Source organism: Anomaloglossus baeobatrachus, chromosome 7 (assembly GCF_048569485.1).
Source record: "Anomaloglossus baeobatrachus isolate aAnoBae1 chromosome 7, aAnoBae1.hap1, whole genome shotgun sequence".
Classification (NCBI taxonomy): Eukaryota; Metazoa; Chordata; class Amphibia; order Anura; family Aromobatidae; genus Anomaloglossus; species Anomaloglossus baeobatrachus.
Window position 1 is genome coordinate 103,426,828 of NC_134359.1, and position 22,242 is coordinate 103,449,069.

Genomic DNA, 22,242 nt, shown 5'->3' on the forward strand with positions numbered 1-22,242 from the left:
TGTGCTTCTGTGTCCAACATGACAGGGAAAGTGACAGGCTTATGTGTTGAAATGAGTGATCAGCCACCCCCTTCACCTAGAGCTTTGATAAGACGCCAAGACACGAAGCTCTCTCTTGGGTTAAGCAGAAGACACAAGCTGGATGAGGAACCAAGGCTGATAGCTCGAGGCAACATTTAAAAGTATTTTTTATCTAAATGGACAGCCCTTGTAATATTATTATTACACATTTCATATACAGTGACCCCTATTGACACTTTGATTCCAATGTTTTCTCCTGTGTTTTGCTCTTGAAGTAGTAATCCCTTCTTAATGGTATCATGTTTGTGAGCCATCGGCTTTCAGCTCGTCAGAGTGACCTTCTGTACCAAGTTTACTCTCACTGGAACATCTTGGCAATTCTTTATCCAAAATAATGTGACTGCCCTTCTGCAGAGATATGACTGAACCTGATGTTTTCCTAGGCAGTCATTCCTAATCCCCTTTGTTATAAATCAATTTAGACTCATTAAGTTTGTGCACCGAGCTTCAGTAGCTTCCTAATAATAATTATCGTTATTACTGATTAAAGTTGTATTATTTGTGCCAGATGGAGACTCCCCCGCACCTCTACCCCCCATCCTCCCTTCAACTCTGTCCTGTTAGACAGAAATGATTTTGCATTATGTTGCCATAATGAGTTTATGATAGAAGTAAACAGATGGTTCAGTGACAGGGAATTGTAAACCGTAAGATGGCTTCAACACAATGCAAGACTGGTACCTGTTGGCAGCTTCATCAGAACGACGGAGAGTTTACTTCATGAGGAACGCAATTGTTACTTTTTTAATGCACTGATGTGAAATATGCACTGCGAGTATTCAAAATATTGTATCCCTTTAACATCTCTGCTAAAAGGGGTTTACCCCCTATACATTCTTAAGTCTGTATTTCTGTATCCTTAAGGCTGTTTTCTGGGTCATAGAACCCATTTTCTACATTATAATAGGGAATTCTATATTAATAGATGGTGGTCTTCTGTTAAAGTGATTGTCCTCTTTCAGAAAAGTTTTTCATAACGTTTCTTCAGTAGTAAAAAAAATAAACTGACCTTTATCTTATTTTAATTATATTCTCAATAAAGGTCTTTTCAGGAGTCTAGAAAATGTATCTCATGATTAATTTTAAGACAATGATGTAAATATATATAATATTTACATGTAGCCAAATTATTGGACAGTAGACTTGTTCTGGTCACCCACACAATTGAAAATACATAGTTTCTGATTAATAAATATTGGTGTTTTGTATCCCAGTCTAAAGGGTGCTTTACACGCTGCAATATATCGTCGGGGTCACGGTGTTTGTGACACACATCCGGCGTCGTTAGTGACATTGCAGCATATAACACCTCTGAGCGACCTAAAACGATCGCAAAAGAGGTAAAAATCATTGGTATTGGAGAGGTCGCTCCAACACCAAAAATCGTTGACAGGTGAGTAGCGATGTTGTTTGTCGTTCCTGCGGCAGCATACATCGCTGTGTGTGACACCGCAGGAACAAGGAACCTCATCTTACCTGCGTCCCGCTGGCAATAAGGAAGGAAGGAGGTTGGCGGGATGTTACGTCCCGCTTATCTCCGCCCCTCCTCTGCTATTGGGCGGCCGCTTAGTGACGCCGCAGTGACGTCGCTATGATGCCAAACGCACCTCCCCCTTTCAAGGAGGGATTGTTCGGTGGTCACAGCGACGTCGTACACAAGGTATGTGCATGTGACGCTGCCATAGTGATAATGTTCGCTACGGCAGCGATCAATAAATGTTGTACATACGACGGGGGCGCGTGCTATAGGCTCGACATTGCTAGCTATCGCTAGCGATGTTGCAGCGTGTAAAGTACCCTTTAGTCAGGGGCATGCAGGAATAAGATGCACCATATTCAGGGATATCCGGGACTATTATGTTTTTTCACAATGTGCCTAAGCACTAACAGGCAGGTAGTTGCTAATTACGTGTCTGTGGTGCCTGGCGCCGTTCTCCGCTGGCACAGAGCAGTCACATGCCACTACTGCCGGAATTTTATTGGCTTCTGCTGATGTTATGTCAATAGAGTGGCGGCTTCTTTTCTGCTCTACCCTATTGCCAGGGTGGGACCGCCGGCGTCATACTGACAACCAGCTCCCCACTGCCTAATTAGAGAAAACCTGCTCTCAATGAGCATGACATCTGCCAAGGCTTTTTGTTGATGTACTGGTCCTGAGGAAGAGGTTTTCACCTCGAAACGCGTAGACCTATGGAATAAAAGAAAGTTTATCTTCATCAAAACTCTACATCTTCAATTCGGCTGATGCGCGGCTTTAACCCTTTCTCTACTCCATTTTGTATTATGCAACCTTTGATTCTGTTATGTAAAAGATTTAGCATAGTTTTGTCCCACCATATTTGGGGCTAGCTGGATGAGGCCAGTAGCATATACTTGCCTCAAAGATGGGGCCATACACATGAACAGTAATGTGTACTTATATGTGTACATGGATATTTTTTCAGTCTTACAAATCATGACAATTCATGGTAAAGTTATTTTTTTTTTTTCATTTTTATTTCACTGGTTATATTCTCTGTTTCACTTCTCTCAGGTGGGAAATGTCCAAAAGCTTGTCCTGAGCACTGTTGGGGTCCATCAGAGAACCAATGCCAGAGACGTAAGTTATATCTTTCTTGTTATATATTACTCTTTTTTCCCATACAGATACCCCAGTATCACTGGTTACCCAGATAACACTGACTTGTTTAAATGTTTACTTGATTTTTTAATATATGGCTGAGTGCTAACATTTCTTAAAGATGTTTTCCATACTTGTAATATTGATAATTTGGGAAAAACCATTTATATCACCATATTTACAACTACAGTGGTGCACGCTTATTGTAGGTATACGAGAACCTCAACTGATGATCAAGTAGTTACTAAAAGTAAATCACTATACAAAAAACAACCCCATTATTACCACCATACAGTCCCTAAAAGAAGTTCTGTCGCTTATCCATGTTATGTAAATAAAAGCTTATAACCTGACTTTAAATTCATCCATTGGTTTTATAAATTACTCTTTTGAAAGCTGAAACCCTCCCAAATTTGGTTTAGGTTATGAAAATAAAGTTGCTGCAAAGCTATAATATTGATCATTTAATGAACACAGAAAGGTCAGATTTTGGCAAGACAAAAGTTTTGTCGCCCACAGAAAGTAATGTTAAATTCAAAAAAATAATTAACCTCTAATACAAAGATATGTTGCAAAACATTGGTGAATGAAGTTGTGGTGCTATTAGAGCCATATGTAATATTTTGTGTGACTTCCATTAGCTTGAAGAACTGCATCCATGTGGTTCAACAATGATTCATACAATTTATTGATGAAGTCATCAGGAATAGCAAAGAATGCAGTCTTACATGCACACAGTTCATCTAGATTCTTTGGTTTTGTCTTCCAAGCTTCCTCTTTCATCCTACCCCAAACATGCTCAATGATGTTCATGTCTGGTGACTGGGCTGGCCAGTCCTTGAGCACTTTGATCTTCTTTGCCAGGAGGAACTTTGTTGTAGAGATGGATGTATGAGATGGAGCACCATCCTGATGCAGAATTTGACCCCTTTTATGATTGGGAATGTAAGAGGTAGCTAATACTTCTTGATATTTTAGGCTATTGATATTGCCTTCCACTTGCAAATGTTTCGCACACCCCCATATTGAATGTAACCCCAGACCATGAACTTTCCACCACCAAACTTAACTGTTTTCTGGGTGTATTTTGAAGCCATACCGGCTTCAGTAGGTCTCCTATAGTATTTACAGCAGCTGTGGTCTAATTTAACTGAAGATTCATCAGAGAAATCCACCTTCTGCCACTTTTCCAGCATCCATCTGTTTAGCAGGCTGTGGGACTTGGCAAATGCCACACGGTTTTTTAATTGCCTTTTGTTTAATGCTGGTTTCTGGGCACTGATTCGACCATGGAGTCCATTTTGAGACAGAATCCTACAAACTGTTCTAGTTGACACAGGGACTTGAGGTGACCAGGCCTTTTGGAGCTCTGCTGCAGTGTAAGAGGGGCTGGCTTTGGATTTTCTAACCAACAAACATTCGTCCTGAGCAATTGTCTTGCGAGGTCTGCCAGACCTAGGCTTGTCAAAAACATTTCTCTTCAAATCTTTTTTTAATTCTTTGTACTTGACGCTGAGACACATTAAAGGTCGCAGGGTGGATTTTTGGCATATTGTCAGAGGTCAAGTTGCAATTCCAGTGAAGGTCTGGGGTGCTGGGTTTCTTTTTATACACATCCACTAATTAACCGATCATTTAATGAGCATAGGTGAGGATGTAAACTAGGATTGGTTGCATTATATGACAAGGCGACAAAACTTTTGTCTTGCCAAAATCTGACCTTTCTGTGTTCATTAAATGATCAATATTTCAGCTTTGCAGCAACTTTATTTTCATAATCTAAACCAAATGTCGGAGGGTTTCAGCTTTCAAAAAAGTAATTTATGAAACCAATGGATGAATTTGAAGTCAGGTTATAAGCCTTTATTTACATAACATGGATAAGCGACAGAACTTCTGTCAGGGACTGTATGGTGACCATATACATATAGTCACCAGTCCTGCAGAACATGTAAGATATTACAGTACAGTTACATTAGGTGACTTACTTTCTGATGGAATCTTTCACTTTTACCTTTTTTTCCATCAGGCCCAGACTGACACATCAACTTCTCCAGCCACAACTCATATGAAGAGTTTACAACAAATACACATTTAACTTCTCATATTCCCAACTTTCTTATCCTGCTGATACCTCACAATTGAGCCGTTGATGTCATATGTGTTCCTATTACTACACCTGGCGTGTGGCACAAAAACAGTGCTCCTCTTACTGTCTCACATAATAATGCCCAACACTTTGCTGGTTACAAAGTACAAGGCCTCATTTGTGCCCTCTATTTAGTAAAATAGACCTCTAGAATATATTAATGCCCTGTGCCTGTGCCCTAGAAAAAACTGCCAATATTTTAACTTCTAGAAAATAATAATGCCCCTTTGCACCCCTTTGATAGTCACAATACCCTAAGTGCCCCTAAAACAATAAGTGCCCACTTAACATTTAATTATATACCCCGAGTCTCCCCATATACAGCTGCCCTATAAACAGTATGATGGGCGCACAGCTCTCTTATACACATACATACCTCCCAACCGTTCTGGATTCTGCGGGACTTGCACGATTTATCAGGGCTGTCCCGCACTCCCGCGGCTCACAGCTGATGTCCCGGCTCCTCCCCTCAGTGGAGGGAATAAATTAAATTAAATTATCATCGGCTGGATTTTCGGGGCGGCCGGGACTCGAACTCGTGGAACTGTGAGTTCATTGTTTCAAAGGCAGCAGCTTTACCACTGAGCTACTGCCTCTATTGAAAGCAATAGGAAGATTTTGTTATCTAGACCTCTATACTGCAGGTGAGACACCAGAAGCAGGTTATTCAGCTGCAAAGATGGATGGAGGGATGGATGAATGGAGGGATGAATGGAGGGATAGAGGGAGGGATGGATGGATGATAGAGGGATGAATGGAGGGATAGAGGGAGGCATGAATGGAGGGATAGAGGGATGAATGGAGGGATGAATTGAAGGATAGAGGGATGGATGGATGATAGAGGGATGAATGGAGGGATAGAAGGAGGGATGAATGGAGGGATAGAGGGATAAAAGGAGGGATAGAGGGAGGGATGGATGGATGATAGAGGGATGAATGGAGGGATAGAGGGAGGGATGAATGGAGGGATAGAAGGAGGGATGAATGGAGGGATGAATGGAGGGATAGAGAGATGAATGGAGGGATGAATGGAGGGATAGAGGGAGGGATGGATGATAGAGGGATGAATGGAGGGATGAACGGAGGGATAGACGGAGGGATAGAGGGAGGGATGAATGGAGGGATAGAGGGATGAATGGAGGGATGAATGGAGGGATAGAGGCAGGGATGGATGGATGGATAATAGAGGGATGAATGGAGGCATAGAGGGAGGGATGGATGGATGATAGAGGGATGAATGGAGGGATGAATGGAGGGATGAAAGGAGGGATAGAGGGAGGGATGGATGGATAATAGGGGGATGAATGGAGGGATGGATGGAGGGATAGAGGAAGGGATAGAGGGAGGGATGGATGGATGATAGAGGCATGAATGGAGGGATGAATGGAGGGATAGAGGGAGGGATAGAGGGAGGGATGAATGGAGGGATAGAGGGAGGGATGAATGGAGGGATAGAGGGATGAATGGAGGGATAGAGGCAGGGATGGATGGATGGATGGATAATAGAGGGATGAATGGAGGGATAGAGGGAGGGATGGATGGATGATAGAGGGATGAATGGAGGGATAGAAGAAGGGATGAATGGAGTGATAGAGGGATGAATGGAGGGATAGATGGATGGATGATAGAGGGATGAATGGAGGGATGAATGGAGGGATGAATGGAGGGATAGAGGGAGGGATAGAGGGAGGGATGGATGGATGATAGAGGGATGAATGTAGGGATAGAGGGATGAATGGAGGTATGAATGGAGGGATGAATGGAGAGATAGAGGGATGAATGGAGGGATAGAGGGAGGGATGGATGATAGAGGGATGAATGGAGGGATGAATGCAGGGATAGAGGGAGGGATGGATGCATGGATGATAGAGGGATGAATGGAGGGATAGAGGGAGGGATGGATGGATGATAGAGGGATGAATGGAGGGATAGAGGGAGGGATGAATGGAGGGATAGAGGGATGAATAGAGGGATAGAGGCAGGGATGGATGGATGATAGAGGGATGAATTGAGGGATGAATGGAGGGATAGAAGGAGGGATGAATGGAGGGATAGAGGGATGAAAGGAGGGATAGAGGGAGGGATGGATGGATGATAGAGGGATGAATGGAGGGATGGATGGAGGGATAGAGGGAGGGATAGAGGGAGAGATGGATGGATGATAGAGGCATGAATGGAGGGATGAATGGAGGGATAGAGGGAGGGATAGAGGGAGGGATGAATGGAGGGATAGAGGGAGGGATGAATGGAGGGATAGAGGGATGAATGGAGGGATAGAGGGACGGATGGATGGATGATAGAGGGATGAATGGAGGGATAGAAGGAGGGATGAATGGAGTGATAGAGGGATGAATGGAGGGATAGAGGGAGGGATGGATGGATGGATGATAGAGGGATGAATGGAGGGATGAATGGAGGGATGAATGGAGGGATAGAGGGAGGGAAAGAGGGAGTGATGGATGGATGATAGAGGGATGAATGTAGGGATAGAGGGATGAATGGAGGTATGAATGGAGGGATGAATGGAGAGATAGAGGGAGGGATGGATGGATGATAGAGGGATGAATGGAGGGATGAATGGAGGGATAGAGGGAGGGATGGATGATAGAGGGATGAATGGAGGGATGAATGGAGGGATAGAGGGAGGGATGGATGATAGAGGGATGAATGGAGGGATGAATGGAGGGATAGAGGGAGGGATGGATGCATGGATGATAGAGGGATGAATGAAGGGATAGAGGGAGGGATGGATGATAGAGGGATGAATGGAGGGATAGAGGGAGGGATGAATGGAGGGATAGAGGGATGAATAGAGGTATAGAGGCAGGGATGGATGGATGATAGAGGGATGAATTGAGGGATGAATGGAGGGATAGAAGGAGGGATGAATGGAGGGATAGAGGGATGAAAGGAGGGATAGAGGGAGGGATGGATGGATGATAGAGGGATGAATGGAGGGATGGATGGAGGGATAGAGGAAGGGATAGAGGGAGGGATGGATGGATGATAGAGGCATGAATGGAGGGATGAATGGAGGGATAGAGGGAGGGATAGAGGGAGGGATAGAGGGAGGGATGGATGGATGATAGAGGGATGAATGGAGGGATAAATGGAGGGATAGCGGGATGAATGGAGGGATGAATGGAGGGATAAAGGGATGAATGGAGGGATGAATGGAGGGATGAATGGAGGGATGAAATGGAGGGATGGATGGAGAGATAGAGGGATGAATGGAGGGATAGAGGGAGGGATGGATGATAGAGGGATGAATGGAGGGATGAATGGAGGGATAGAGGGAGGGATGGATGCATGGATGATAGAGGGATGAATGGAGGGATAGAGGGATGGATGGATGGATAATAGAGGGATGAATGGATGGATGAATGGAGAGATAGAGGGAGGGATAGAGGGAGGGATGGATGATAGTGGGATGGATGGATGATAGAGGGATGGATGATAGAGGGATATATAGATACACGAAAGATAATAGATAGATAGAGATAGAATCATAGATAGAGAGATAGAATCATAGATAGATAGAATCATATAAAGAATCATAGATAGAATCATAGATAGATAGATGGATAGATAGAATCATAGATAGAGAGATAGAATCATAATTAGATAGAATCATAGATTCAGCAACTGCTGAATGACCCTTACTGCCAAATGGGTGTGGCTAGGGGTGTGGCTAGGGGCGTGGTCAAAATTTGCCGCGGCGCGATGCGCGCGCCGCATACTTTGTCCCTCTTTCCTTTCTTGAAAAGTTGGGAGGTATGCACATATGATGTCATCACAGCTCCCGTATGCACAGTATCATGGGCTCACAACTCCTCCCTACACAGTATGATGTCCCTACAGTTCTCCTATACACAGTATAATGCGCACACAGGTCTTTATACACAGTAAAATGGGCCTACAGTTCACCTATACATAACATGATGTTCCGCAGCCCTCCTATACACAGTATGGTACCCCACAATTATCCTATACACAGTATTATGTCCCCACAGCTTCTTTCTACACATTATGATGTCCCTTCCAAATACCTCCCCTTTAAACAGTATAATGGCTGCACAGCTGCACATACACAATATGATGCCCTGACAGCTCATTTCTAGACAGTATGATTTCCCCAGAGCTCCCCAATACACAGTATGATGCCTCATATCTCTCCTATACAAACAATAATGTCCCACAAACTGTATGATGTCCCCACAGTAGACTCCACACCATATGATGGGAGCCAAAGTAGCTCTCACACAGTATGATGGCCCCACAGTAGCCTCCACATTATATAATGACTTTTTAGTAGCCCTCACAGTGTATACTGGATCCTACATTGTATGATAACCTACACATTGTACAATTGCCCCATTGTAATCCCCACACTATATCATGCCTCCATGCTGTACGCTGGCCCCACATTAGCCTGCACACTGTATGATGGCCCATTCCCTGTATTATGGCCCCCACAGGCCCACAGTAGTCCACAAACTGTATGATAGTCTCCACAGTAATCCACACAGTATTTTGACCCCCTTATTAGCACCCACTCTGTGTGATGGCCTTGTTAATAGCCCTCACTCTGTATGATGGCCTCATTAGTAGACCCCAGTCTGTATGATGGCCCTCTTAGTAGCCCCCCACACTGAATTATAACCCACATAGTAACCCCCGTTCTGTATTATAGTTCCCCTTAGTAGCCCCCATACTGTATCATAGCCTCCTTACTAGCCCCATGTTGTGTCATGGTACCCTTAGTAATCCTCACACTGTATGATGACCCAGTTAGTAGACACTCTATGTTTGAGCACACTCTTAGAAGCTCCTATAATGCCCCCTTATTGGCCCCCATGTATGTATTTGGGTTCCCTTGGTAGCCCCCACTATGTATGATGGCTCCTGAGTAGCCCCACACATAATGACCCTAACAGAATATTAAAATAAAAAATAAACATCATTTACTCACCTAACCCTAGCAAGTCCAGCGGCAGACATTGGCAGGTCCTGGACAGATGAAGCACAGGGGTGTACTAACATGCTAATGGGACCAACTAGCAAGGGAAGCAATGCCCTTGGGACTATTGCCCTCGTTCATTAGCATACGATAAAAGACCTTTAGAAATACTTTTTCTAAAGACCTCTTTATCTATGCTAGTGTATACAGGCACGGTTATACAGGGATTAGCAATATGCACCCAGAACTGCTCGTGGTTCTGGGTGCATATTGCACCTGACAAGTTCCCTTTAAGACTTATAAGCAGCTTGCCCTAAAATAATCTTTTGCAGTGTCTTAAAAAGCAGGACACCTTGGCAGAAGAGCTTATTCTTTTTCTATTTTATACATGTATTTTTAGGAGTAATGGCCAAAAATGTGAATTCAAAGTTTGCCTTAAAATTATCAACAATGGTAATTCTAAGGACTATTGTTTTTTTCTTTACACTAAACTTTTCGCGTCTCTACATGAGTCTCGGGGTAAATAATACAATATGAAATTATGATTCTGCTGTTTGTGAGATTCAAGCAGAATACTGAGCGAGCAGCACCTGTTACATCTCCTGTGAGCATCGCTCAGAGAATTCCAGCTATATCGTTAATATCCAATTAAATCAGGGAACATCTAGGAAGACTTTGGTGCAAACGGCAAGAAAATAGCTGAAACAGCATCCCAAATCAATCAGAATCGCCCAGGCACTTTTGCGGCACACAACATCTTTAATTAAAATCTGTGTATTGTGCTAATAACTTTGCATGTTCATAAGTCTCCCATATTGATTTAATTTGTCCACCAACCTTGTGTTTGCAAGATTGGTGCAGCGTCCGGACACCATGTAAAATTAACGGAAACATTTCACTGAAAATGGGGCCGATTCCCCCAGGCTCATCAGTGCAGAATAGGGATTTTCATTGTAGTGTGATCGCCTGCATTCTTCATCGTGCAGTGGGGCATCTCAAGGCTAATTATTATTCTGGAGGAGATGCAGAGTCTATATTTGCCATTCTTGTTTGAGTTCCATTAACATTAGGAATCTTGATTTCTGGCCTGTGAAATGGATGGGAATGTTATATAGATGAATGCTTCATTCTGCACCGTGGAACAAAAAATGACACAGTTCAATGTTTTTGGTAATCATCAAGCATACATAAAATAGATGGAAATGACTGTCACAGTCCTAAAATAGACTAAATGACATGCATGTGCGATATCCACCCACATGATGTAGAAGTACAAGGGTTATCTTATGAACACAGAGTAAACTAAAAAGTTTCTATATCCTAAGAAATATTGTGTAGTAAGCTTCACTACTCTGTCAACGAGAGAAAGAGCATTCCATGAACTAGTGCAAAAAAACTCCAGTCTGATACCCATGCTATAAGGTCAACAAGTTCAACAAAACTAATAACTATTAGGAACAAATTTCAATTCATAGGTGAAAGACACAGAAAACCATGATTGAAAATAATCTTATGAAGACAACCTCTTCTCTAAGGCCGGAGTTGCACTTGCGTATGACTCGCACGAGTCTTGCATCACATCACCCAACACGGCCGCACACTCTCCTAACAGGAGTAGGTCAGCAGCATGTACTTCTATGAAGCTGAGACGCTCATGTCCGGAAAGCGTCAGGCCATGCCGGGTGATGCGATGCAAGTGGAACTCCGGCCTAAAAAAAAGTATCTGCCCTACCAATCAGCCCATTAATTAAAGTCAGGGGAGTCTTAGGTGGGTAATGTTCCAGTTTGGGGACAATGATAGGGAAGGTTTTTTTCTAAATACCTTGTTCAGCCAATTCTGCCTTTGAGCGATGCTATGGCGGTCCGTTCATCCCCATGAAGTGACCCCCCCCCCAAGGCTCCATGACCTCCGGGATCCGGTGATGTCACATCAACTTTAAGTTGACCTGACAACCACCAAGGCCAACCCCAGTCTCCCTCAGTGACTGGGCTGTGTGCGGCGTTTCACCGCTCATCACAGCCCAACTTCACAGCCCACGCTCTCCTTCTTTGCAGGGAGGTGCAGGTAGGAGCTGTGACAAGCGGTGAAACACCACCCACAGTCCAGTCACTCAGGAAGTTTGGGACCATCTCAGTGATGTCAGGTCAACTGGAAGTTGACATGACATCACCAGATCCAAGAGGTCACGGAGGCTCGGGTGGGGGGGGTCATTTCATGGGGAAGAGTGTACTGTGATAGCGCCACTCAGAGGCAGAATTGACTGAACAAGGTATTTAAAACAAGCCTTCCCTATCAGTTTTGCATAGTAGTGAACCAGCCCTTTAAAAAGAATGAGCCCGCTTAAAACCAGGGGAACTGCTCTACATTAGCCACTCTCCAGACTGGCTCAATAACTCTGGATCCAAATGGAAGTAGCCCTTTTTGTGATGTCCATTTGGGCACTCTAGTAGGACATCCTCAGTAGTTTTCTGCCCTGACCCCTCCATGCACATGTACACTCTGCTGGGCAAAACTTGCTTGTGTTCTCAGTAGAAAAGAGCATCAAGCCACTTCTAGACCCCCTGATAGTTACTTATCTTCTCCGAGAACAAAAGGGTTGGGTAGTTCATATATAACAGCCGAATGATCATCTCTTTTGACATCTGTCAGTTGTGAGACATCCCCTATATGTTAGGTGGTTAGTGTCACAGGAAGGGATGGAGGTAACCGGAGAATAAGACTGGACTGGACTGACCCTCAGGCTAGGAGGGCCCTAGCTATCCGTGATCCCAAAATTGCCTCTGAAGGTGAGGAAGCCTTGGCCGCCACCCTAGCCCTGCTTTTAACCAGGTTTGATCTAGTTCCCTCACTCTACCACATAAGGGGACGGACTGGAATCAGAGCGGTAATCATACAGAAAATAGACAAATGGGGGAAATCAAAACTCAAACACACTGCACCCAAACAAAGAGGTATAAGATAACAAAATGGTAAAGGGGAAAACCAAAGCAGGGAAGAAAATACAAGACAAAGAGTAGCTCCACAACAATAGCAAGCAAACAGCAACACTTGTACCAGAAGCTGCAAACGACGCTCTATCTCCACAGGAGAACTTGGTAGAATGAGATTTCTATCAACTGCAAGGAAGAGATGGCTGATGGGTCTTTAAAAGAGGAGGAGTGTGGCCACAAAAGACTACAGCTGAGTTCCAATTAGGCAACTTGCAGCAAGGGAAAAATGGACATTAACTCTAGCTGCGCCAACACAAATCAAAGTCCATTTAATATAGTCTCCAGAGTAGGGGGAAACTCAAATAGAAGAACCGTCACAAATCTCTCTACGCCGAGAGATAAACGTGACAGTCAGTGGTCATCCTCAAATTAGCAGGTACTGCTTTTATATCTAGTGTATAGCCAGCTTTACTCCTTGTGTAGTTGGTAATGATATAGAAAACCTCCTCTTTGAGTCTACTGAGCATAGACATATCACCTGAAGAATGAAACATGAAGCACTTGGGGTTAAGGACTCTAAATTTTGGATTGCGTAAGATATCTAAATATGTAATGCATACGTACATTTGGACTGTATATAGTGTATATTGGCTTTTTAGTTTCTTAATAGCGCTATCTTTCTACCCCACCAGTGACGAAGATCGTGTGTGCCGAGCAGTGTGATGGACGCTGCTATGGACCGTATGTTAGTAATTGCTGTCACCGGGAATGTGCTGGAGGCTGCTCAGGACCTAAAGACACTGACTGCTTTGTATGTTGTCTGTCATTTATCTTTCCACCCACCACAACCCTTTTTTAGCTGTGATTTAATATTCCGACACCGAATGATTCTCCTTCTCATCCATTTTTCCCTCCAAACGTAGCCGTTCATTTAGTTCTTTCATATATTTCTCCCATTCCGTGTCTTATTAACCATCAGGATGCATTAGCCCTGGCAGATTTTATACGTTTTGCAAATAAGAAGTTGAACGTATTTATGTGCTAATGCATATGATTTCTGGTTTCCGAAAGAACAGAACACTTTGCGGATTTAGAAATTACCATTTTGTGCAGTTTTTAAATCCCCACCTCATGCTTGATACAAGTTTTGTGATACTCTCAATGTAAATGGTTAAGTAATATAAGTAAGTAAAACACAGACTACTAAATTTATGTTATTTATACATTTATTATATATTTATTCAACCCCACATTGCTATACAGAGAATCACTTATCCACTCCATGCCCAAGGGGTAGAGCAGAATCTCTCATTTTCAGACTTGAAACTTTTAGTTTATGTTAACACTAGAGATGAGAGGACCCGTAGAAGCTCAGTTTGGTGGGTTGAACCGGACTTTAGATAAAGTTTAGTTTGGTACCCGTACTTCACCCGAACCCCAATAGAAGTCACTAATTGGGCAGTTCGGGTCTCCACCCTCATGGAGCCAACCATAAACAGAACACTTCCGGGGACGGGTAGGTGGGTGTTACGGTTGCTGTGGTTCTGGAGACTATGTCCGGATTTCTTGCTACTGCACATGTGCAAGCGCTGGAGACTAAGTCCTATCTTGGAGCCATTGCACATGTGCGGGTGACATCATCGCTGACACGAGGTCACATGTCTCTGACACCTTCTAAGCTGATTGGCCACTGGTCATGTGCTTGTGACACGTGGTCACATGTCTCTGACACCTTCTATGCCGATTGGTCGCTGGTCATGTGCTTGTGATGCTTTGCTCGGTGATAGGCCAGCGTGACGTCATTGCTGTCATTCTGGCAGCGGATTGGCTCTGGTGTCCTCCATCTTGGATGAGGCACAGAGTCTATATAAGACCCTGACGCACGCCACCCGGCGCTCAGTCCTCTTGGTACATGCATGAGGGTAGACGCCCTGTGCACGTCCCTCTAGGCATCTGTCTATGTTAGGTGAGCGCTACCGTCAGGGTAGCGTTCTTATACCTTACAGCTTCGGCTGCAGTCCGTATCCTTACCTTTTAGTGGAGCGGACATAGGCAGGTACCTGAGGCACATGGTCCGGCTGGGCCTTGTGATTCTAGTTGTAGGTGGACGTTGCCACTAGGGTAACGTTCCTTATACTGCGTCTGGCAGTTGTTCGTATCCTCGCACACTAGGGGAGCGAACAGAGGTAGGAGCTTTGTACGGCTTATGCTGCTGTCCGTCTCTTTTGCACCACTAGAAGAGCGGACCTAGGCAGGTGCCATATCTAGTGGTTCGTGTCCTCGCACACTAGTGGAGCGAACGCAGGTAGGAGCATTGTGTGGCTTACGCTGCTGTCCGTCTCTTTTGCAACACTAGTGGAGCGGACCTAGGCAGGTGCCATATCTAGTGTTCGTGTCCTCGCACACTAGTGGAGCGAACGCAGGTAGGAGCTTTGTGCGGCTTACGCTGCTGTCCGTCTCCTGGCACCACTAGAGGAACGGACCTAGGTAGGTGCCATTTCACACTCACTGCTTTTGTCTCTGTGATCTTTAACAGAGACCATTCCACACACCCTCCAAGTAAGGGAGGAATTGCTTTATTTTCTAATTATATTCCTCTGTGAGTATAACAGAGGTATTGCACTCTGCACTTGTGCTATCATTATTTACAGTGGCACACTTATATACCCCTTATCCTCTGCCATAGTCTGCAGCAGAGTCTTTGCACGGTGGACCCTGACTGTCTGACATTCCTTTAGGTTTTATTATCAGACAGCCCCCCGTAACAGTGGGCTTTTCTATTTTTTTCCTTTGGTGCACACTACATCTGATTGTTACCCCCATTACAAGCCGATCAAGCACTGGGAGAGGCTCGCACTGGCCTGAGCACCGAGCGTACCTGAGCACAGCGATGCTCGAAAGTGGTTTGCATACGTAAGGCACCCGAACTCCGAACCCAAACTCGGTTTTGTTTTTTTTTTCAAAGTCTATGTTTAGTACAAACACCGAACCTTGGTCTCTCATATCTACAGTTAACACCATGTTTATGATACATGTTCGCTGTATACACTGGGAAAACATACAGCTCCAACATATGCAATTATAAGACACACCTCACCCATTGATCCTCTTTGTAAAAAATGTATTCCATGTAGAAGTATAACCACATATGTTGGATGCAAAGATGGACACAGGCAGAAGAGGGCCACGGGGCAAGAACAGTATATGAGCCCCTTGTAGTTCAATAGCTCATCGTATCAGCCCATTTTATGTGTCTGCTACAGAAGCCGCTTCTCTTTAGGAATTGGAAATGGGTCCTTTTAGCAATTGGGGTCTCGCGTGACTGCAGAGGTTTCACCAATGGTATGTTCGCCCTTAGTTGGACACATAAAAATACAACACATAAGGTGAATAAGCACCAGAAAAAAGGCCTTACATATAGTTTCAAGAAAGGTCTCATAAAAAAAAATGGATTTACATTATAGTTGTCTATTTAAGGGGAGTTTTTCTTATCATTTACAATTTAAACCAATGAGTAAACTAAAATAAGAATCAAAAGCAGATGGGAAGTCATGTAAGTTAGGCTAAGTGCAGCAATGCTCAGGTCTTTTATAAAACTAGTAAAAAGTTTGGACACAACAGTTTATGCAATGGTTTTCCTAGTCATTGTTGGAACACACATTGCTGTGTACATTATAAATTCAGACTGAAGGCAGCAAAACTATAAAAAGACACATACAGAAACAAGGAGTGAAGAAACATATGAAATAAAACACCTTAAATTTCTTAACAATGCTTCTGAAACAAAACCCTCAAATATTTGCTAAAAGCCTGTGAATGATGAGGCGTACCTCATCATTTTAAAGGGAACCTGCCACCAGGTTTTACCCTTATGAGCTCAGCAGGGCAGATCACAGTGCGCCTGCGCAGGACTGAATGCCGGCCTGGGTGTATGACGTAGGACGCATCATCCACATGGGCTTGTGAAGAAGGAGGACAGGCATCGCAGCACAAAGGAGGTGCCGGACAGAGAGCAGCAACACCCATCGGGCCAAACCAACCCCTTGATCAGTATAATACTGTAAATGTTTTTTTTTTGTTCTACAGTGCGACCTGGGCTCTTATATACAGTATTGTAGAATGCTGTACATAAGGGCTTACTGGTGGTGGCCGCAGCTTATAGTTGCCAAATCTGATGACAGGTTCCCTTTAAGCTATTGGAGGTGATATCTGAAGAACTGAAGTAGCTGCTTACATGAATATCAAGGAGATATAAAGCTGTTATCAGAGTGTTACGTCACCACCGGAGTCCACTCCAGCGACTTCTACTCCGATCGCCAGGCAACGCCCTGTTCCTGCCGTGGATGGTGCTGGTGATGGGAGAGGAGTTGATGCCAGCGGCGCCGGTGGGCGAAGGCTCCGCTCATCCACTGGGCTGGGTTATCTTGTGATCTGCAGTACCACTGGCTGACTATAGGTGGCGTGTGTTTTCCAGCTGAAGTTACCATCATTCAGCTACAGCCAATGGGAAGACACCACACCCTTCTTAATTCCCCTCCTGTCTGCTGACCACTGCCAGAGATAGTTCTGATATTCTGGCTCCTGTTCTACCCTGTTCTGTTTTGTGATTCTGGTGTTCTGACTTTTGCTTGTGTTCTGACTACCTCTCCTGCTTGCTGTTTATGTACCTTGCTGCCCGATCCGGATTTGACCTCTGCTACGTTTTCTGATTACGTCCTTGCCTGCCGATTCTGTCCCTGTTCTGTAAGTCCTGGTTTAACCCTGCCTAACGACTACTCTCTCGAACTGCTGCCTTCCACAGGTAGTGATCTCCAGGGCCCTGTGTAATTCCAAATCCCTGTAAAGGGGTTAAAGGGTTTCAGGGTTCTGGGGGTCCTGCTTGGTGAGTGGCTTCCCTCTATCCTGTCCATTACAGCCATCTGAGTTTGTGGATCCAGGCAGGCGTTACACAGAGTCAATGGAGAATACTTTGAGGAATCTAATCTAATACATATTCTGGTTCTTTTCACACATCTCTTTACTCCTCGTTTCCAAATTTGTTCCTTTGTAGTTTGCTGCCTTCAGTCTGAATCTATAATGTGCACATTCCTAGTAAGAACAAGAAAAAACATTGCCTGAACAGGTGTGTCCAAACTTTTGACAAATCTTACTTCTGTTTTTGACCTTGCAAGTTTCCGTTACTTTATCAACATGGAGATCAAGCTTAAAAATACCCCATGAAGCTTAGCAATCAAACAAGATGTACTTTGATTATTTTGCATCTTGAAGGTCAGAGATGTTCTGAATGTGTTCGCAATCAGGCAGGGACAGGAAATAAATTGAAATTGCTGTGTTAGCCAGTTCTGAATGTCTGACCAGACAGTAAACGGATCCAAGTCAGCAGATTATTGCTTCTTACTAAAAAAAAGAAAGATGTCAGGATCACACACTTAATATTTACACAGTATAATATTTCTCCAGCTTGTGTTGACTACACTAAAGCTAGAAGAGAAGGAACTTTTCGAAGATTTAGATAACGGGGCTGTGAAGGCTTGAGAAGGGTGGGAGAGCATGGTCTCCCAGGAGATATCAGACCTAGTTTCTTGTAAAAATACAACCTCCCCCTGTGCAGATTCAAAAGGAATGAATGGCAGCCTCGCTTCCTAATTGGTAGTTTCGATCCACAGCTGGAATTTAAATGGGTGGCGTAGGAGAGCAGCAGGCCAGCCCTCCGAAGTACAGATCATTAGTGTGTTCAGTGGGAATATAGGCAAAATACGCTATTAACTGCTGTAACCAGCGCTACTCCTCAGCCTGCTCCTGTCAAGCACTGTCAACAAAATATTTATTTTTTGCTTGTTGCTTTTTATAAAAGAAAAACAGAAGTTTTTGGAACATTCCCTCGCAGAGGACACTTGGCAGGATCGCACCCTCCCTTTTCAATTCATTGCAAAGACTCTCTGTTCTTTCTGTCAACCAAACTCAGGGGTGGCTGGACCGAATCTTTAGATTCACAAGTCTATAAATGTTACAGGGGGAGGAAAGAACTAGTCAAATTCTTCACTAACTTATTTTGTGTAACAATTAAGCAGAACTTTCAGATGATGTTGTCATCTAAATTATTCCTATTGTTATTCTGTCGTCCTTTTTCAGGCCTGTCTAAAATTCAACGACAGTGGCTCCTGCGTCACTCAGTGTCCTCAACCCAACATATACAATCCGACTGCTTTTCAACTGGAACAAAACCCAAAAGCCAAGTATACTTATGGAGCTTTTTGCGTGAACAAATGCCCACGTAAGTGTGTATATTACTATTTATTTTTAGGATCAACAAATATAATATCTACAATGGTTTAGGTAGTAAGGATGAAAAATTTGTATCTAATAAAAGAGCGTGACAATGCAGGTTGGCAATATTTGCATGAATAATGAGTACAAGCAACGATGCTATATAAGGGCAGTCATATATATTGGTGAATATGCACTCTCTGTCATACACTGTTCGGATCCACACACGTGAATTACTACTAAGGCATCAGACTCTGTTCACATTGCAGAGTCCAACAGGCAACGTGGTCTCTCAAGTGATCAGCTCAGGTGGGCATTGGCTGAGTTGTTTTTACTGCTCCCAGCCATGCAGGAGTTAATCCTTTTTGTAGCAGTGTGTAACTCTTCTAGGAGCCGGGCTGCTAATTATCATCTACAGTTGGTCTCTTCCTATTTAAGGCTGGGAAGTGTAGTAGGAGATCGCCAAAGATAGCTTCAATGATCCCGGTCTCAGTGGTTATCCCGTTTATGGTGAACTACAGTTGCTATTCTGCGTGGTGTGGGTGTGAATGTTCCCCTATTGTGAGTTTATTCCCTACCTATTTCTTTATTCTCCTGTACACATATTGTCTCCACTTTGTATTTGAGTGCAGTATGTGCGAGGTTTTGTTCTCACTTGTCCGTGTCTTTTCTGTGAGGTTTTGTTACTGAGTTTCCGGCCACTCCCAGGGTAGGGGGAATAAGATCAGGGCTTGGACAGGAGTCAGGGTCACGCTGGGGGCTTGGACCTGGCTGCCATCAACTTACCTCTGGGATAAGGGACCGCGCAGGGTCTCGAGTTTGAGGGGCAGCTTAGGAGCCCCTGTTCCGTCAGTACTTATCCCGTGACACTCCTACACTTACCATTCACTAGGTGGCTTAGGTAGTAACTGTTTCTTATTTCATTTTCAAATAAATTAGGCTTCTGTAGGTGGCCGGACATGCAATGCACTATACCGGCTGGAAGCCTGTTAGTCACCTCTATACTTTTATTATTGTAGTATACACATGAAAGTACTGAAAAATATCCACAAATGAAAGAATGTTTTGCAATACCAAAAATGTACCACAAATATATGCCTCTTAATTCATAAACAAGAAAAAATGAGAAGTTGGCCCACCCTTTTAAAATGTTGTCCACCTTCCTGATGTAGAGGCTTCTGCATGGGTCTGGCTGGAGCTGCCTCCACAATGTGTAGAAAACGGATTTTAATCCAGCGGATTTACTTCAATGTCCAGTATGATAAAACTTAGCATTTATTTTATATTAAAAATACAAAACTATTGGCAAGGTGAAATATATCGTGGAGGAACCACACAAAATATAGCTGAAGGTGCATACCCACGCGTTTTGACTGTCTGTCTGTCATGTGTTGACGGTCATGGTCAAGATGAGTAAGACAGACTGTCGAAACGCTTGGGTCCGTATCTAAAGCTATATTTTGTGTGGTGCCTCTGCGATATACATTTCGCCTTGCCAATAGTTTTGTCACACTGGACTTTCAAGTAAATCCTCTGGATCAAAATCTTTTTTCTATTAATAAATTCCCCTAAAGCCACTTAAAACCCACACAACGTGAGGAAAAAGATTAGCTGGGCACTTGATACAGGAGTAACACAGGCACAAGAGAAAATCAAACCTATTGCAGGAATAACATGCTAAGTACCTATATCGTATATCATTAAGGCTTCATCAGCGGCTAGACATCAAATAACAAAAGATCAGGCATGTTGAAATCCAGCATGCGTGATCTTTCTTTCTTTTTCTTCTTGATCTCTGTCAACGAGTAGAGTTTTGTGGTCACCATACACATTAGATTATCTAGGTTGATTCATTTTTGCCTAATATGTAAGGGCACCTTATAGATGTATCAGCCATTCACTAGATTGTTGATAGGTCTCACCGCTGATCTGATCATGAGAATGAAGTCACGCAGACTTGAATCATTTATTGTTTATGTGACTGATGAAGACGGGCAAGTGCTGTACATGGCTTTCTCCATTTCTCTCATTAATGATGAACAGAGCAGTAGTACACGTGGGTGACCAAAGCTGATAAAAGATGATTAGACATGAGCGGACCCATGGAACTTCGGTTAGGCGGGTTCAACCTATAAAGTTCGGTTTGGGTCCAGGACTTGACCAGAACCCCAATGGAAGTTACTAATTGGGCAGTTCGAGTCTTCACCCACATACAGCCAGCCATAAACAGAACACTTCTAGGGGAGGTTAAGCTGTTTTTTTTTTTCATTTTTTGGGGGTGCACACTACATCTGATCATGCTGTTGTTACCCCCAAACACTGCAAGCAGCTCGCACAGGGCTGAGGACCGAGTGTACCTGAGCACAGGAATGCTCGCGTGAGTGGTCTGCATACGTAAAGAACCCGAACTCCAAAACTGAACTATATTTTTTGGTAAAATCTGTGTTTGGTACGAACAACGAACACCGAACCTCAGGTTTCTCATCTCTACAGATGAGAACTGACCATGGTACTGCATTTTATTCATTTAAGAATAGAAGGACCTAATGTAGAATGTACTGTATCAATACAAACTTACCAAATACAAAATCGTAATGACTAAATAATCCTACTAAATAAGTTGAAAATATATAAACTGATGTCTGATTGGAAACCTGCCACACTTTGCTAATTCATATTTTCTTTCTTCTCTGTAGATAATTTTGTTGTGGATGACAGTTCTTGTGTTCGTGCCTGTCCTAGTAACAAAATGGAAGTAGAAGAGAATGGCATCAAGATGTGCAAGCCTTGTGCTGGAATATGCCCCAAAGGTTTGTCTTAAGCTGGGTTCACACACAACGACAACGTCAACAACGTCGCTGTTACGTCACCATTTCCTGTGACGTAACAGCGACCTTAGATGATCGCTAGTAAGCTGTCAAACATGTAATTTTAAGCAGCGACGGAGCAGCAATCATAGCGACCTCGACGGTCGTTGTGCGATTTCACACGCGTTGCTATGCGACGACTTAGACCTTGATAGAGGCGTGGTGTCCCCCTAGACATGTTTTGCGTTGCCTCTTTTCACGCCCCTCTGTTCCGATTTGTGATCGCTACAGCGCCTTTGTGTTGCCTTTTTTCACGCCCCTCTATTCCGATTGGTGATCACTACAGCGGCGCCTGATTGGGTCACGTGCAAAACAAAGAAAGACGCAGTAGTGCTTTCATTCATTCTATTTCATTTCATTCAGATCC

At 43.7% G+C, this 22,242-nt stretch overlaps 1 protein-coding gene across 2 annotated transcripts in view; it reads left to right on the forward strand.

Annotated features, from left to right (window-relative positions):
- Window positions 1–22,242, forward strand: part of ERBB4 (erb-b2 receptor tyrosine kinase 4) — a 1,420,891-nt gene that overhangs the window by 928,754 nt on the left and 469,895 nt on the right. For both annotated transcript variants that reach the window (XM_075317538.1, XM_075317539.1), the window contains exons 5-8: window positions 2,615–2,680; window positions 13,434–13,552; window positions 18,874–19,015; window positions 21,705–21,818. In XM_075317538.1, the coding sequence (XP_075173653.1) occupies window positions 2,615–2,680; window positions 13,434–13,552; window positions 18,874–19,015; window positions 21,705–21,818 (441 nt within the window). The remainder of the gene's footprint in view (window positions 1–2,614; window positions 2,681–13,433; window positions 13,553–18,873; window positions 19,016–21,704; window positions 21,819–22,242) is intronic.